The sequence below is a fragment of the Puntigrus tetrazona genome, chromosome 18 (assembly GCF_018831695.1).
Source record: "Puntigrus tetrazona isolate hp1 chromosome 18, ASM1883169v1, whole genome shotgun sequence".
In the NCBI taxonomy this organism is placed as follows: Eukaryota; Metazoa; Chordata; class Actinopteri; order Cypriniformes; family Cyprinidae; genus Puntigrus; species Puntigrus tetrazona.
Window position 1 is genome coordinate 580,740 of NC_056716.1, and position 16,668 is coordinate 597,407.

General features: G+C 38.5%; 1 protein-coding gene across 4 annotated transcripts; it reads left to right on the top strand.

The window, feature by feature from the left end:
• The first annotated feature begins 6 nt into the window (after positions 1-6).
• Positions 7-15,675, top strand: ppp1r13l (protein phosphatase 1, regulatory subunit 13 like). 4 transcript variants are annotated; one of them, XM_043264799.1, is made up of 13 exons: positions 7-279; positions 5,751-5,837; positions 6,038-6,153; positions 6,596-7,166; positions 8,166-8,258; positions 9,279-9,358; positions 10,413-10,779; positions 11,535-11,995; positions 12,081-12,218; positions 12,372-12,505; positions 12,590-12,756; positions 13,090-13,283; positions 14,781-15,675. In XM_043264799.1, the coding sequence occupies exons 2-13, from the start codon at positions 5,801-5,803 to the stop codon at positions 14,814-14,816; spliced, it is 2,394 nt and encodes a 797-aa protein (XP_043120734.1). In that variant the 5' UTR covers positions 7-279; positions 5,751-5,800; the 3' UTR covers positions 14,817-15,675. The 4 variants fall into 4 exon arrangements, with proteins under 4 accessions (XP_043120734.1, XP_043120737.1, XP_043120735.1 ...); XM_043264802.1 differs by having other exon boundaries at positions 11,538-11,995; XM_043264800.1 differs by lacking the exon at positions 7-279 and adding an exon at positions 319-540.
• The last annotated feature ends 993 nt before the right edge of the window (positions 15,676-16,668 follow it).

Below are 16,668 nucleotides of genomic sequence, written 5' to 3' on the forward strand. Positions count from 1 at the left end.
AATACATGAAAACAATTACGACACCAGTGAGAAAGAAAGAAAATAAATCTCTCAGCACCCATCACAGCGCGTTGTTTACCTGCTCCAGCTGTGCGTCTGGAGCACCTGGGTCGGGTTTCAGAAGCAGTGGGCTGGACTGAATATCTCAGGACTTCACAGACAAGAGTTAAACACCACCGAAATGTTTGCCAACTAGTCATGTAACGCATCCATGTTCGGCGGGACTAAGTTCTAGGACTTTGCTGCACGACAACCTCACACTCTTTACAGTTCTTCAAGGTATTTATGCTATTTGCCTTCACTTAAAATCCAGCTTGCAGCTTTACTTGGCTTTAAGAAGGCGATGCGGATTGTACTGTGGACCCGGTCGCGTCTGTTATGGCAGGCCTTTTCAGCAACCTTTTTAAGTTTTATTTAAAAACACATATGTACGATGTCGAAAGTTTTTTTAAGGCGCCTTTGTGTAAGGAAGCGTACGAGGAGGAGTCAGCGCTTTAATGGGAATCAGATGTCTTGAAAACGCACGCAGGAGCTTTTGAAGTCGGTGCTCATTGTACTGTCCGCTGAACAGTATATATTATTCATTATTCAACCTGAACGATCGTAGAATCACCCAAAAGCTCATCCGAGATTTAGTTTATTTAGTAATACCGTATTTGTGCTGTTCAAAGTATCAATGCGCGAAGCGTCCTGAAAATATAGGCCTGTCAAAATGAAAAACAAAAGCCTTTTTGTTACGTTTTTAGCACTGTTATTTTACTGAAATATATATATATATATATATATATATATATATATATATATATATATATATATATATATATATATAATTTTTTATTTTAGTTTTTTAATTTATTTAATTTTTTTCTTTTTTTTTTATTATATTTTCTGTTGTATTTATGGTTTTTTTTTTTTTAAACACGTTGACTGATTCTAATATGATGCATTGGTCAAACTCAGCAAAGAGCACCTTCATGTCATTTCTGAGCAGTGTTGGGAATGAGTCCAGCAGCACACAGCCCTCATTTACCATCTGACTAAAGGCTTTCTGAGCCAGCCCAACTGCATATCTGTCTTGCCCTGCTTCAACTTGTTCTGATTTTTCTGGCTCCCACATAGATTCTCTGGCACTTGTAAACACAGACAATTTGCATGTAGGTTCAACTGCATGCCAGCCGAACATTGTGTGCGCTGCGGTTTATGCTTTAAAAGTTAGATGCGGCCAGGGTGGACTTCTCGCGTCTTGGATATCTTGTGCGATTCACGAGGAATGTTAAGCTTGTAATTTTGAAGGCTTGAGAGATTCCGGAGGCAAATGTTACTTGGACTCTTTAGAGCGCCACAGGGCCGCGCAAAAACAAACAGGAGTTGCGAAAAGAACCAGTATCGCGGTTCTCGCAGAGAGAGTGAGTTCTATAAATATACATAAAAACCCACCCGTTGTATCAGGATGACTAACAGGGTTTTGTCTGAATGTTCTGTAATGGCTGTAGTTGTATCTGACACCCAGTCACACCCCGGTCTTGTTAACCGAATCTGATCGAATGTCTTAGTTGATAATTTAACATTTGCGTCTGATTTGGTGTAGATTTTCAGCATTGGGAGGGCTATTTTGCATCAAAAATTCAATGATTTACTCATCCTCACCTGACTGACTTCCTTTCTTCTGTGGAACGTGCGATTCAGTTAAAGCCAGCGGCTCTCCTGGTCTGGCGGTAGCACTTTTAGCACAGCTTAGCATAGATCATTGAATCGGATTGGACCATTAGCATCACGCTCAAAATTATTTTTCCTATTTACAACTTGACTCTTCTGTAGTTAAATCGCGTACTAAGACAGATGCAAAATAAGTTGCAATTGGGACCCCGGAGATCGGCCGAACGGATTCGAAAGTCGTAAAACGTAACTGTTTAACTCTGGGGGAGTTGGAAAATGAGCCTGTCTTCAAAAAAGTGAAGAAATCTTCAGTAGTGTTCCACAGACTCACTGAAAATAAAGCACGAGGGTGAGGAAAACTATGACAGAATTGTATTTTTTTTAGGTGAAATTTTTCACAGGAACTTTCCGCCCACAGTTTTAGGAGTGCATCACTGTGACAGTGGGGTGAGGCTCATAGAAGCCTGGTGTTTTGTATCTGCTCAGCGGTCCATGTCGTGATAAAGGTTGTTGAGAACAGAATCAACAGTTCTCCCATCTAAAGAAATCCTATAAGATCCGCTGCTACTTATTGTCCTCTCAAAAGACAGTTGAAATCAATGCTGATCCTTTAACCGTGAGAGCAAAGTTATGGGTTTTTGTACCGCCCAATATTGAGTATTTACATATTTGCAATGTAATGCCTGCATTAGAAATGTACAAATCTGATGAAACCGTAATCTGCTCTGTCTTAGCTGGTTATAAATCATTTCATTGGTTTGGCAAGGCCCTCCGTGAATTGCAAACCTGTTACATGCCGTTTGAATTCGTTCTCATTCGTTCTCATTCGTTCTTATCAGCTAGACTGTGAAACACTCTTGTGTCTGTCTACAATGACGGTTTTGGCTGGTTTCAATGCCACGAGATAGCATAACGTCTGAGATATGTCACTTGTAATTAGTTTTGTGACTGATATTTTGTTTTCCACCGAAGAAAGGCAGAGCGAGTAAATGACTGAACCGTCATTGTTGGGTGAACTGTCTCTTTAATCGAGCATCTGGAGGACTGCGGTGATCTAAATGCAGCTTGGGTTGAGCAGTATTTATATCACATGATGTCAGTCTTACGGCAGCTGTTTCATTATGACACATCGATGAATGAAATTCTCATGGAAATGTAATATTTGTTGTCATGTCCGAAGATAGGGATTGCTCTGTATAATTATATTTGCAGTGATTTCCCCTCGAGAAGACCATCTGCCCAAACACTCAACAAACGAAGCCTGCCTATAATATAGGGCTGACTAATGATAATTGTGATCATTAATCTGTTGATTACTTTAGTTAACTGGATGGCCAAAAAATTGATAAATTATAATAATAAAAAAAAAAAAAAATTATATATATATATATATATATATATATATATATATATATATATTAATGAATACATTTAAATTAAAATGACATAATTAAAATTATATATAACTGCATGATCAGGGCTTAACAAATGATTATGAAATTGGGTTGAGAAAGAGAGAACATGAGCAAATGGTTTCTGTAACCACACCTTAATCCATCATCAGAAAGCGATGCTGTCTTAATCTTTTAGTCTGGTTTCCGCCCCAGGCTCTGAATGGGCTAGGTCTTCTTATCAGCGCAGGACAAGTTATTATTAACCTGTGTCACTCTCAACTCCACATTCCAGATTTACTGTCCAACGGCACTGCAACAAAAGTGCTATATTATCAGTCACGCAAAGCCTTAACCTCTCAATCGGCAAATGATTGCGAAGCAGTGAATGAGAGGTGGAGATTAGGGATTAAGTTCGGACATAGAACAAAAAGAGAGTGTGTGAGAGGGTAGATAGAATAAATATCAAGATACGCCAGGGGGGTGAAGACTATTGTGCCGTTAGGAAAAGGGCGACTAGTTGTCTGTCGCTGGCTGGTGCTGTCCTTGGAAATATTACTGATGTTTTACTGCATGTTCAGGAAAACAAGTAAAGCGAAGCAACACTTAATTTGCTAGATGACGCATGCTACATGTGGGTAAAAAAATATGAATTTCTTGAATGATTTCTAAAGGATTTGAAAAATCAGCTTCATTGACGCCAATATTTTGAACCCCAGCACATGTAAAAATGTATTTACTTTTTAGATTGTCAAATAGTTACATTATCTAAATAATTACTTCATGTCAGATTCATGTTTTTTTCCTAGTTGCATTCATAACATTTTTGTAGCTGCTTATGCACGTCTAAAATTGAGAGAATTATAAAAGATTATGCCGAACAACTTAATTTCATTCTTTTAAGAAGGCATTGTTCTTAATTACGATATTTGATAACTGGAACTAACAAACTAGAAGAGTATTCAGACAGCGTGCATTTAACTTAATTTAATTGCAGCAATTAAAATGAATTTAATATCATGTAGTTGTAATCAAGACATTGTATGTGTGAACTGCTTTTTATATATAAATGTAGAGACGGGCATAATAGACATTAGTTAATCCTTGACCCTGTATATCTGTGTTTAACGTAAAACCATATTCATAAGATTGAAAATGTCATTGATATACTGGCTGCTCAAGTAAGAAATCTGGTCACCTTTAGGAACGGAGAAGGGGGTTTTGAGTTGAGCTTGTGGAGGCGACTCTGGCCATGATGTCTAAAGTGAATCAATAAACCAGTAAGAGTTACTAGACTCTATTGATCTTGACAAAACAAACAAGACATCGGCTTTGAGGCAGTGCCCTTCTGTGCTGTTAAATGTGTGTGTATTACAAAAGGCGAATGTACACGCATGCGCAGATTATTACTCCACGAAAGCTTCAAATTAAAAAGAGAATCAAAGAGCAATCAATAAAAGCATGGTAACAAATATAACCCCACTCAGCATTCGCCAAATATAAGCTTCTCATAAATCATTATTAGCACAAAGGGTAACGCTGGAATGACGTAGCACGTTTTAACACAAGATAAGTGATGTTTTCGGCTAATTCTCCATAACCTGCAGCGGCTTTTGATCTTGAGTGTGGGACAAGTTATTCAGCCAGCTGGATGATTCATTACTGAGTAAGCCAGAAGAACCGACTGGCTCATCAAATACCGCACAAAGAACAGACGCATTACTAATATACATCTGTGTTTTTTTAGGAGGTGAAAGTCTAACAAAACGCGTCTTTTATGAGTCAGATATATGCATCTGTGTGTGTGTAAATGTTCGACAAGAGTTAAGAATTATTAGAGTTATTTACACATGTTGAGTAAGCAGAGAAAGATGTAAATCACATCTGACAGTTGCCTGGGGGTCAAAGGTCTTCAGCGTGTAGTGAAATACAACAGTATAAAGAAGGGGTTGCAGCAACAGGTGTCAGATGTGGACAGCAGACTATTTCATAAATCACACAGGGTGTTTCTCTGTGCACAACGTTGGAATGCTTAAAAAAATGTCAGCGCTGCTAATGTTTTGCTAGGCCGGGCATGCTTTTCTTTTCACAGTTGTAGAATAACATAGTTATGACACTGCTGTCAGTGTTGGGGAAAGGTGCTTTTAAAAATAATTCAAAGTTAAAAGTTGCGTTTTTGGCAACAGTAAAGACGCTTTAATACTAAAAGGGAAGCACATCAACCAGAAGGAAGTACCTCTGGATCTAATTTCTTGCAACATGGGTCATGAGAGGTGTCTGTAAATAAATGGGAACACAAACTAGCATTACTAACTTTGATGAATTAAAAAGTAATGCTTTACTTTACTGATTACTCGTAATGGTACCCTCGACAATCTATCTTGGTAAACAACAAAACTGTTTTTATTATACGTTATAGATTTTAACATTTCTGCATTGAGTCAAAAACCATTAATTTCCAAACAATTATAAATTCATTCAAATTAGAATACGCTGTTACACAGGGGTCATCGAATTTGATCCTGCAGAGTTTAGCTCCCACTTGCCTCAACACACCTGCCTGGACGTTTCAGGTATACCTAGCGGAGTTGCCTCAGGTGTGTTTGATTAGGGTTGGAGCTAAACCCCACAGGACAGAACCCTGCCGTTAGCGGTCGAGACGGACAATGTCAGATTGATCTGGTTTTTCTTCTTTTCACTCAGACTGTCTTTTTGAATGAATTGGAGGTCCCACAAACAGAAACACAAACACCATGAACTCCCAGGGCAGCTTTGGCAGCAGCTTTATGTGTGAGTATTTCAGGACACCAGTCATTCTTAATTCCTGTGGCGATGCAGGTTAGCACATGATGCAGCAGTCACAATAATACGTCTAATAATATGCTGATATTGCTGAGTGTCTTCAAAGTGGCATTTAATGCGCTACATGGGTCCGGAGTGGCTTGTTGGGTGTTTATCAAATGTTTTTTTTGTCTGTGTGTGTGTTGTAGTTCAGTCCATCAACGATGAACTGAGCGCATCTCTGGCCACGGCAGATGAGCTTTCACGGGAATTCAACTCTCTCCTGTCAGAAGCCACTCCTGCTGTGCAAACCACTACTTCAGAGGTACAGAACGAATTATTATGCCCCTTTTCAATATGCAGTATAAGTCTCTAGAATGCATCTGTGAAGTTTCAGCTCACAGATCACTTCTTATATCATGCTTTGGGTAAAAACATCCGTTTGGTTTTGATTATCATGTCTATTGCGCTAAAATCATGCGTTTTAACCCATATTAGTTCAAACGTCTGATATGCTGTTATTGCACTCATGTTAAAAACACACACTAAATTTACTGGGTTGTTGTTTTTTGGGTAGATGCGCCAGGGACCCGATTATAGCACACAACAGATTTGATTGATACGTCCCCTTTAAATTACGTCAAACCAGTCCTCCAGAGTCTCCATCTACATTTGAGTTTTAGATGGTGTAGATGAGGCTATGCTGTTTTAGCGTATCTGGACACCAACATCATGTGTGAAAACATTCCTTGGTGCTTCTGTTGTAGAGTTCTGGCCCCAAAACCCAGAGCAGCAGCAACGGCAGTTTGTACAACGCAAACAAGAATGGAAGCTCCTCCTTTTCCCAGAGCTCCATGAGCAGTCTGAGCTCCGATTCCGGCATCAGCAGAAAAGAATCCAACCTGGACCTTCCTCCCGCTGTCAAAATTCGATCTTCATCTCCTGCACCTCTCCTAGACAGTATGAAATTCAAGCCTTCATCTCCAAGTCCTTTAACCCAGCAGCATTCCTCTTTTACAAACCGTAAAGACAGCTCGGATTCCCGACATCCCTTTGACCCAATGACTCCCCCTAACATGTCTCCTAATACACTAAGACGAATGACACAGATGCCGCTGAGGCCTCAAGATCGAAGCACAAGGGGATCTTTGAGCTATGGGGAGCTATCCAGCCCTACCTATGAAAGCAAAGCATCTCGCACCTCGCTGCAGCCCCCAGCAAGCCCTTTGTCTTTGGCTCCCAGGTCTCCGAGGTTGGATCGAGCACCTTCTCCTCAGCCTTTCAGTCAACCAGCAGTCAGCACGCTGCCACGCAACTTCCACCCATTCAGACCCTTAGGTAATTGGGATTTAAGTGTATTAAAAACATGGCATCGGCTATTTGCCGATGAAAAATAGCATTTTTTCTTAGCGAAGGATGATATTTACAGTGCAAATAGCTATAGATTCTATTTGTACTATACATGGAACCTGCTATTTTTATGTTAAAATTGTAATTTTAATTCAAATCATTAAAGGGATGCGCTACCCAGTGCTTTATTTTTAACTTTTATTGTTTCCTTCATTTTTATTAAAAATAAAAGCTTTTTTGATATCATTTGAAATTTGAAAATGGAGGAAAAAAACTGGGCCTACTGCGTTAAAAGGTATATTACCAACCTGGTCACATAAAAATACGTACCTCTGTGCACTTTTCAAAAATTACGCTTTATTAATTGAAACTGTAAGTTTGTGTGAAAAAGGAATAAAAGGTGTCAGAGTTTTACTGCCTCTGGTGCTCATTTCTTTTGGAAACTGCAGTGATATGTACTTATTAGGTACGTGTTTCTTGTCTTGCTAAAAAGTGCACCCAGGTACATTTATGCTGTGAGACCAGATAGTATATGACACATCCTGGACTATCTGCGCCACTGGAGCTGATTACATCTTTTGTAATGTTGACTAGTCCAATCACACGTTGGTGGGCGGAGTTAGTGTAAATGGCCTCGGCCAACAAATAGACACAAAGTAAAAATACACACTCTTAATAATTAAAGGTCTTTATCTATTTCTATTGTTTTGATGAAGTTCCTGAAGCATCCACATTTCTATTGCATATAGTACTTTTAAATGTTTTTCACATTTTTTTTGACATTTATTGTTTACTGAATAGTTATTTGGAGAACCCAAAATGACAAAAAAACCCTCTTAGGAGCTTTATTTTTTTATGAGTACTGTTGGATTGGTTATAAAGATGTGTGTTTGTTATAATGAAATTCTGTTTCTCTATTAAACAATGTAGAGCCTCTCAGTTTTGTAAGTCATTCGTTGCCTCGTTGTTTCTTCTATCTTCTTTCAGAAGATGGAATGCAGAGGCAAAAGAACCCCTCTAAGTGGAATGAGAGCGACCTTGATGCGTCACACGACAGAAAGCCTCACCACACGTATGACAGTGAGTTGTGCAATTTTCATGCTTATTGATAGCAACAAAAAGAACAAAAAAATTTAACTCATGTGGGATTGCATAAATTTGCATTACTTATTATTAAACCTGGAGGCAACAATTAAAAGAAATTATTAAAAGGTTGTTTTCATATTTTCATGGAAGTTGAGTGCCTATTTTATATTGATATCAGAATAAAAATTAAAAAAGAAACCCATTTATTAAACGAAACTATCAGACTTCACTTTGCCCGCTAAATGACAGAATTCTTAATGTGATTAATTTTTAGTGCTGGGCAACGATTAATCGCATATTATTTATATTTATTATGTATATATAAAGACATTTAGAAAATATTTACATGTGTATATAGTTACATTCATATTATAATAAATATATTTAATATACAAACACACCCCTTTTTCATAAATATATACATGCCCGTGTGTATTTACATGTAAATATACACAGTATATACACATTATATAGATAAAATCATTTATTGTGGATGCAAGTAATTGTGATATATTGTTGCCCAGTATTATTAATTTTAAGTACCTACTAAAAAAGTAAAAGGTTAAAAAACTATCAAAAATATTTAATGCAAGAAATATTTAATGCAAAGAAAATCTAAATATACATAAAAATAATGTAACATAATAACATACATAAAATATGATAAATTCTCTACAGTTTATTCCTCAGTCACTTAATATTGCTTCTTTATAGCAGGCTAATTTAAGTCTTTATCAAATACAAATAATTCATATGACTAAGATTTACAATATTATTATTGTTATTAACTATATGTACTAAAAGTTAACAAATAATTTTTTTCGCCAGTGTTCTATGCAATCTTTATGTTTTTATTAACATCCAGTACACGTCATTATTAACCATTTACACCGTGCTCTTACAATGTGTTTGTTGACACAAGGTCATGTAATAGAGGACAGATTATAAGCACAAACCAGCACCTATAGTCTAGTCAATTCTTCCTAATTATACGATTTCATCTTTTTGTTGTAGAGAATGAATGGATCAGACCATCTGTACCCAACAGCAACTGGAAAGAATCAAACCTGGACGCACCTCCTGCCGCCAAGAAGGTATGCGGCCCTTAGCGTTGTGTGTGAACATGTTGTGTGTGAACAGTGCGTGTGCATTATGTCTTCATTTCGCTCCGGGCGCTACTACAGTAAAATGTCATTGTTGAATTAACAGAAAAAAATCTGATCAGGTATCCGAGCCAAATAAGTTCAAGGACAAACCTATTCACATTTTCTTTATTTCTCTCCCACGTCTTTTCATTTGCCTTTATTCCTTTCTAGTTGTTTGTTGCCAGCTGGTAAACCACTCTGACTTGTTGAACCAATTGGCAAAAAAGAAAGAATGTTTGTGTATAATTATGTTTTAAGACTTTCCAGGTAATAGAAGCAAGTGTAGACAGTTCCCATAAGAAACAGGCAACAAGCCTCTTACTTGCCTTCTCTCTTGCGCTCCTGTTAAAATTAGAATGGAATAAAATATAAAAAGTTAACTGTGGTTTCACATTTCTCAAAATGTTTACTTTTATCAGAATAGCAGAAGAGAGTCAATATAGCAAGATACTTGAATTTTGAGAGAAAAAGGCAGAATTGCAGATAGCAATTATGAAATCTTTTTTTTTTTATTCTGCGGCAGAAATGTGAACCTGGAACACAACACCAGTCTTAAGTTAATAACACCAGTCAATAGCCAACTGTACATTGTATGGATCAAAATGAACCAAAATGGACCAAAAATCATAGGGATATTAAGTAAAGATAATTTTTTCTGTTAAGATGTTTAGTAAATTTTCTACTGCGAACACATCAAAGCTAAAAAGTAATATGCAGTGCTAATGACTTAAATTTGACAGATTTGATTTTCTCAATATTTCAATTAAAAAGAATGTTGGCACCCTCAGACTCCAGATTTTCAAACACTTGTAACATATCCTATCCTAACCACACATATCAATGAAAATCTTATTTATTCTTAAATTTTTCAGATTGTGTATGAATCTCATTTAAAAAAGACCCTGGTTTTGTGCACAATGAGTACAATAAGCTTCAATTTTTTTATCACCAAAAAATGTCTCATCCTCTAATTCTCATAGCTTATTTCTCCGTCTCTCATCAGGATACTCTGCCCCGTTCGCTCCCATCATCTCACAGCTCGCTCCCAAGGAACACTCGTATCTCAGTGCCCCCTGAACTCGCCTCGAGCACCAGCTCACCTTACGGCCCTCAGCCAATCATTTCCCGTATCTCCATTCCACCTGCAAGCACTGGAGTGCGTAAGCAGCGGCCCATCCCGCTTTCTGTCATCATGAGGCTCCAGAACCCCTACTATATTGCGGATGTTAGCAGATACGCCCCTGGCCTGATGGGAGAGCCCCAGCAAGAGATCTTTCGCCAACATCTTCCCCTGCCCCGAGAGTACCTGCGGCAAAATCAGACACCTCAACCTCAGCAACCTCAGAGACAACCTCAGTACTACAGAGAAGGTACCTTCAACCAGAAGCCACGAGTTGGCCAACAGACACTCGTGTACAAGTCAATGCCTTGACACACATTTTTTGGCCTGCATCTGTTAATATATTCAAAAATACATTAAAAGTGCAGTTCATATATAAAGTAGAGTGACTTGAAACAACATGTCATGAAAAAAAATGTTTATTTTCTGGAATAAAATTCTTTTTTGACGTAAAGTAAAATCATTTTACATTTAAAAACTAATTCATGGAATCTTCAAATTAAATATTTATATAAAACATCATTATGCAGTTTGTCATAGTCTCGTATTATTTCTATTATTACTTCTTTTTAAATTGATTATTAACATTTCCACCTTTTATTTTAAAATTCACGAAATAAATATTTAGTTTGTATTTAGGGTTGTTTATATATATTCTATATTATATATTTGTTGATATTTGAACTTTCTGCCAAATCAAAATCGTGTGGCTCAGTCAACATACAGAGAAATATAAAAATAAATCAGGAAATTATATCATAGAGCGGATTCCTGCAGACCCTCATGACTGTCAAGGTCAGTAAGTATCAGATAATTTGACCATTATATGTTGAAGTTTAGTTTTAAAATGTCGTGCAACTTTTAAAAAACATAATATTTGTAAATGTATCATGTTTTTAAAACCATTAATACAAAGAACACACATATGCATTTGTGCTTTATATTATATATGTGTATGTGTGTATTTGTAAAATGATTTAAAATCTTTTTTTTTTTTCTTACAAGCAGTACTTCACCCTGGAGATGTTGATGCTGAGCTTGAGAGACAGGACAAAACAGAAGGCCCTGACCAAGGCTTGAAACTAGAAGAAGAGGTTAAAGTGGAGAATACAGAGATGCCTCCTCGCCCTCTCAGCCCCACGCGTCTGCAGCCCGTGGTGGCCCCACAGGCGGAGTTGGACACCGACCTGGACGAAGTGATGCGCATCCGGGCCGAGTTCCCCAGGGCCCTGAAGAAACGCGGCTCGGTTGAAATTCCTCAGACCCTGCACAACCTCCCCCTCCCCCAATCGGCCAACCATTACAAGCAAATGATCAATAAACTGTTTCGCAGGAAGACCATCCGTGTCAAAGAAGAGCCAGCTGGTGAAAGTAGCAGCTCTTCAGACGGGGAAGACTCTTCTAAATCTGCTGTATCCGTAGTTCCGGTACCAATCACAGAGATACACGTCTCTTCTGAACAGAAGGTCAGGGGCGGACAGATTACACAGATACAGGAGAGACCGGTGACTGTAAAGAGGAAATCTGATTTTAATCTTTCTTCTCTTTCAGGGTATTCACTCTATCTTGCGGAAGGGCAGCAAAGCCAATAAATCCTCCAGCCGTAGGGCTCACCTGAGCCCACTGGTGCTGATGTTGGACGGGTCTTTAGTAGGGGAGTTAGAAACTGTACAGAGGGCCGCTCAGGAGGTATGTCCCCCTTGCACTACGGTTGCTTAGAACTGGTGGCAAATTGCACCAGAACTGTGTGTGTGTGTTAAAATGCAAAATGCATCCTACTTCTAAATGTTTCATAATGTTCTTCGGTTTGTCATTTTAGTGCGCTTGTGTGTTTCTGTATAGGTGAGTGACCCAAGCCAGGCTAACGATGAAGGCATCACGGCGCTTCACAACGCCATCTGCGGTGGACACTTCTTAGTGGTGGAGTTCCTCGTGCGGATAGGGGCTAACGTCAGCGCTCCAGACAGCCATGGCTGGTGAGACGATCAATTTAACAAGCCGTTATATACCTACTTATGTATACGCGTACAGTACGTATTCACTTTCGTCTCGCTAACCAGGACGCCCTTGCACTGTGCCGCATCCTGTAACGATCGGCAAATGTGTGAGTTTCTAGTGCGGAACGGAGCGGCGGTGATGGCCGTGACGGACAGCGACGGGGCCACAGCCGCGCAGAAGTGTGACCCCTACGCCCCGGGCTTCGAGGAGTGCGAGAGCTTCCTGAGAGGTGAGGGTGAGACCATGAGAAAAATGAAAACAGACTTTACTTGTGCGCACAGGTAAACCGCATGGCGCAACACAAGTTTTTACAAGCAAACACCTACACGTGCGTTAACTCCCAGCGATATATTTAGCATGTCACAATGAACTGTACATTCCTGGGTTAATAGTGTCACCGTCTCATATGGGTTGGAAACAACTGTCAGTGCTAGTCAGCTAATTTATAAACCATTGGGTGGAGATGACATGTGATACACCCTTATTAACTCATAAACATTGAGTAATTTGAGCACAGTGTTGTTTCTTTCAGGCCACTATTAAGCATTGTGTTTTTGTGTAGGTATGGAGGAAGCGATGGGTGTGGAGAACAGTGGGGTGGTGTACGCTCTTTGGGGATATCCTGTCCAGGCTCCAGATGAACTGAGCTTCAAAGAAGGAGACATGGTGACCATCCTGCAGAAACCTGAAGGGGTGGACTGGTGGTGGGCTTCACTGTGTGGCAGGGAGGGCTTTGTACCAAACAACTATTTTGGGGTAAGAAGCGCTCATTTACAAGTGAAATAGTGGTCAGATAGAGGTCAAGGGGTCAGCATTCCTATAGAGTGCCAAAGCAAACATCGAAAGGGGGACGGGACGACATGAAATTGCTAAATGAAATATACAATAACTTAAAGGGTTAGTTCACTCAATAGTGAAAAGCCTGTCTTTAATTTCTCACCCCGTCTTTCCAAAAATGTTCCCAGGTCCAGAAACGTAGCAAGGACATTGGCAAACAAGTCCATGTGACATCAGTGGTTCAACTGCAGTTTTAGGAAGCTACAAGAATACTTTTTGTGTGCGAAGAAAAGAACGTCATCGATGTAATCAGCGTTGTTTACATTTAACACAAGCTCCCAGAATGGCTGATTACATTCTCCGTTACTCTCCAAAATGGTGTAAAATGGGAACTCCAGGAGAAGAATTATTGTATAAATTATGCTATTATTCTTTTCTTTGCGCACAAAAAGTATTCTTGTAGCTTTGTAAAATTACAGTTGAACCCCTGATGCCACATGGCATACAACTGAGAGTTAGTTCACCCAAAAATTGTAATTGTTTTATTTGCCTTTGAAACATCTTAGGTATATATGACTTTAGATTAATCCAGTCGGAGTTATATTAACATCTGTCCTGACCCCTCCAAGCCTTTACTTCGGACAGGGTGATTGCTTTTTACAGCTCAGAAGATATTAAATAAAGTATCCACGGCTCTGGAAGGTGAAAAAAAGACCTCCCGTAGCAAATCAATGCATTTTTGCTAAATAAATATGCATATTTCAGATGTTATTAACACTTTCCTATCGCTCCCGCTGACTATGGCATGTGGAACCAGTCCTGGCGAAGGATGTATTGGGTTACATGTTTAGTGACGAGCGCGGGAAAACAAAACAAAACAACAGCAGTCAGCAGAAGTGAGGAAAAAAGTGTTCATTGAGTTTAAAATATACTTATTTATATTACAAAAATACATGCGTTAACTACAGGAGGCCTTCATTTACACACCAGAGCCATGTCAGGGACGTTTTATTATGTTTGCGCATACTGCTTGTTCTGTTAAAGAGAAAAATTCGCCTACAGCAATGATAGAGCTTAGAAGTGCCAGGACATTTTTTTTTTTTTTAATAGAACTCTGATTGGATTTGTCCGAACGAAGAAAGTCATATACGCCTAGGTTGCTTTGAAAGCGAGTTCATTTTTGCGTGAACTAACCTTTCAACATGAAAACATTTCCTCTGAGGATTTCGGTCACTTTCAAATTTGTCACCTCATTTTGTCCCAGCACATGTTTTGTGTTTTGAATTCAATGCAATGTTTAAAATGCTGTTCAACTGGCACAGTGTCACAACCCTTTGTCTTTCATGCATTCCCGTAATGTTTACTTAATGCAAGGTCATTTATGCCCTGATATTCCTACTATTACAAGCATGCATTGGACATTGAGGTTTGGCAGGTCTTCAGTTAACCCCATTCTTTTTGTTCTCTCTCATGCAGCTTTTTCCGAAAGTGCGGCCTAAATCGCTGTGCTGAACGCATCCGCAAACGCAGGCGACAACAGTCTGAATGCAGGTTTCACATGTGTATTCTCTTCTTCCTTCCCTTTTAAATTGTGTTTAATGAAAAGATATGATGGGATTTTAAACGTGCACACTGTACAACTTTTCTCTATAGACCACCGTGACAAAGTCGCTTCACTGGGAATAGTGGTTATACAGGTTTATATAGACTTAGCCAGCTGAAAAATTGTCATAAAAATTGTATAAAGCTAAGCAGTCTATTTAATTTGAGAACAGGGATTAAGCGTATGAGCAAACTGAACTGGATTTAATACAGAAATGCATTAAGTCTCGTAATTTTGTTCGGAAAGGTTTGTTCTTTGTCTTGACTAATGTTTTTCAGCACTGAGCAGGAAGGAAATTCTTCAGACTATCAGTATTGCTTTTGTTTATGAATGCTTTGCATGCAAGTGCATCTGCTGTTAATCAGTAACGTTGCATAGATACAAAAAAAGTTGTTTCAGAAATGTATTTGAATAACTCGCGTCCTAACTCAGCTTTGGATTATTTACAGTATTCCACGCCAAAACGTTAGCCTTTTTTATGTAACTTTTAAACGTGTTTTTCCTGTCTGTTTTCACAGTGATCTTTATGTATTATGAAATATTGAGAGAAAGTTTCCTTCTCGAAACAATGTACTATCCATGTGGGTTGTGAATTACATATTTGCTTTGATGTGAGGGAAGTTTGTTTTAGAGGGGTGTGTGTGTGTGTGTGTGTGTGTGTGTGTGTGTTTTATTTGCCTCGTTGAATCCACTGACTGTGACTGTTAAGATAGATTGTTACTCTCTGTAATACTCTTGCACAAAAGGATAATAAATACTAATTGTAGATTTGCGGTTTGTTTGATTTTTTTCATATCATGCATTATAACTGTTAATAAAGCTCACATGATTATGCGTTTATTATATCTGTGTGTAATGATTTTTGTGCACCAAAGCCACCAGCAGAGGGCAAAGCCAAGTCAGTCTTGATATCGCTATAAAATTTAGTGTAAGTATAGTATAAATACATTTTTACCCATGACCTCTAGAGGTCACTCTAGCAGTATTTTTATTTATCATAATAAACTGGTAGCGAGGAGGACTGCATATGATATACGAGCTTAATTTTCTTCACCCTCTTGGTCAGGTATAAATCCATTATAATGTTTTCTATATTTTGATGAATGAGTTTTATGCATTCTATAGAGACGGGAATATGTGATACGAAGCATATTTGATTAATCAATTATCTGGCATTATTATATTTACTCTGCAGTTTAAGGCAAAACAAGCTAGTAATTAATCTTGTTAATTAAGTTCCGAGGATTCTTTTGATCAGCCTGCTATCAGATAGGCTCTTTCATTAAACCACGCTCAAAAGATGTATGCTTACATTAATTAATGAACGAATTTCACATACCCATATGCAAGTATAATTCTGGGCATAGGCTAACATAATTAAAGCCACCACCTACACTGCGAGAGCTGGGGCGTCAAACAAAGCTTTTCATTTTCTGTTTGCTTGTAATATCTTTATGCTTGTGGTTAACATTACATAAGCCCCGAGGGGCTTTATTCTCCTGAATACAGTGTACTGACAGCCACGGACTAAGTAAATATCACTGTACACTATTATAGTCACAGCTGGGGACTCGGAGCGAAAGTATCTGTGCAAAACAACAACACCACCACCACCACAGCGTTGTTGCTAAGTGTGTTAAATAGGCCAATACATTTTTATTGTTTTAAGAATTTTATTCTAAATACATCAGTGCTCTTGTGTGCTGGTACTACTTTTTCGCGTCACGCGCCGAACTGAAGAAGAAATTGCCGCCTTTTTCG

Bases quoted from the DNA above. Each gene is read 5' to 3' on its own strand.
- ppp1r13l (XM_043264799.1), top strand. From the start codon at position 5,801: ATGAACTCCCAGGGCAGCTTTGGCAGCAGCTTTATGT. The intron at 10,780-11,534 runs GTACCTTCAACC...TTTTCTTACAAG, and splicing joins ACCTCAGTACTACAGAGAAG to CAGTACTTCACCCTGGAGAT. The intron at 11,996-12,080 runs GTCAGGGGCGGA...CTTCTCTTTCAG, and splicing joins ACGTCTCTTCTGAACAGAAG to GGTATTCACTCTATCTTGCG.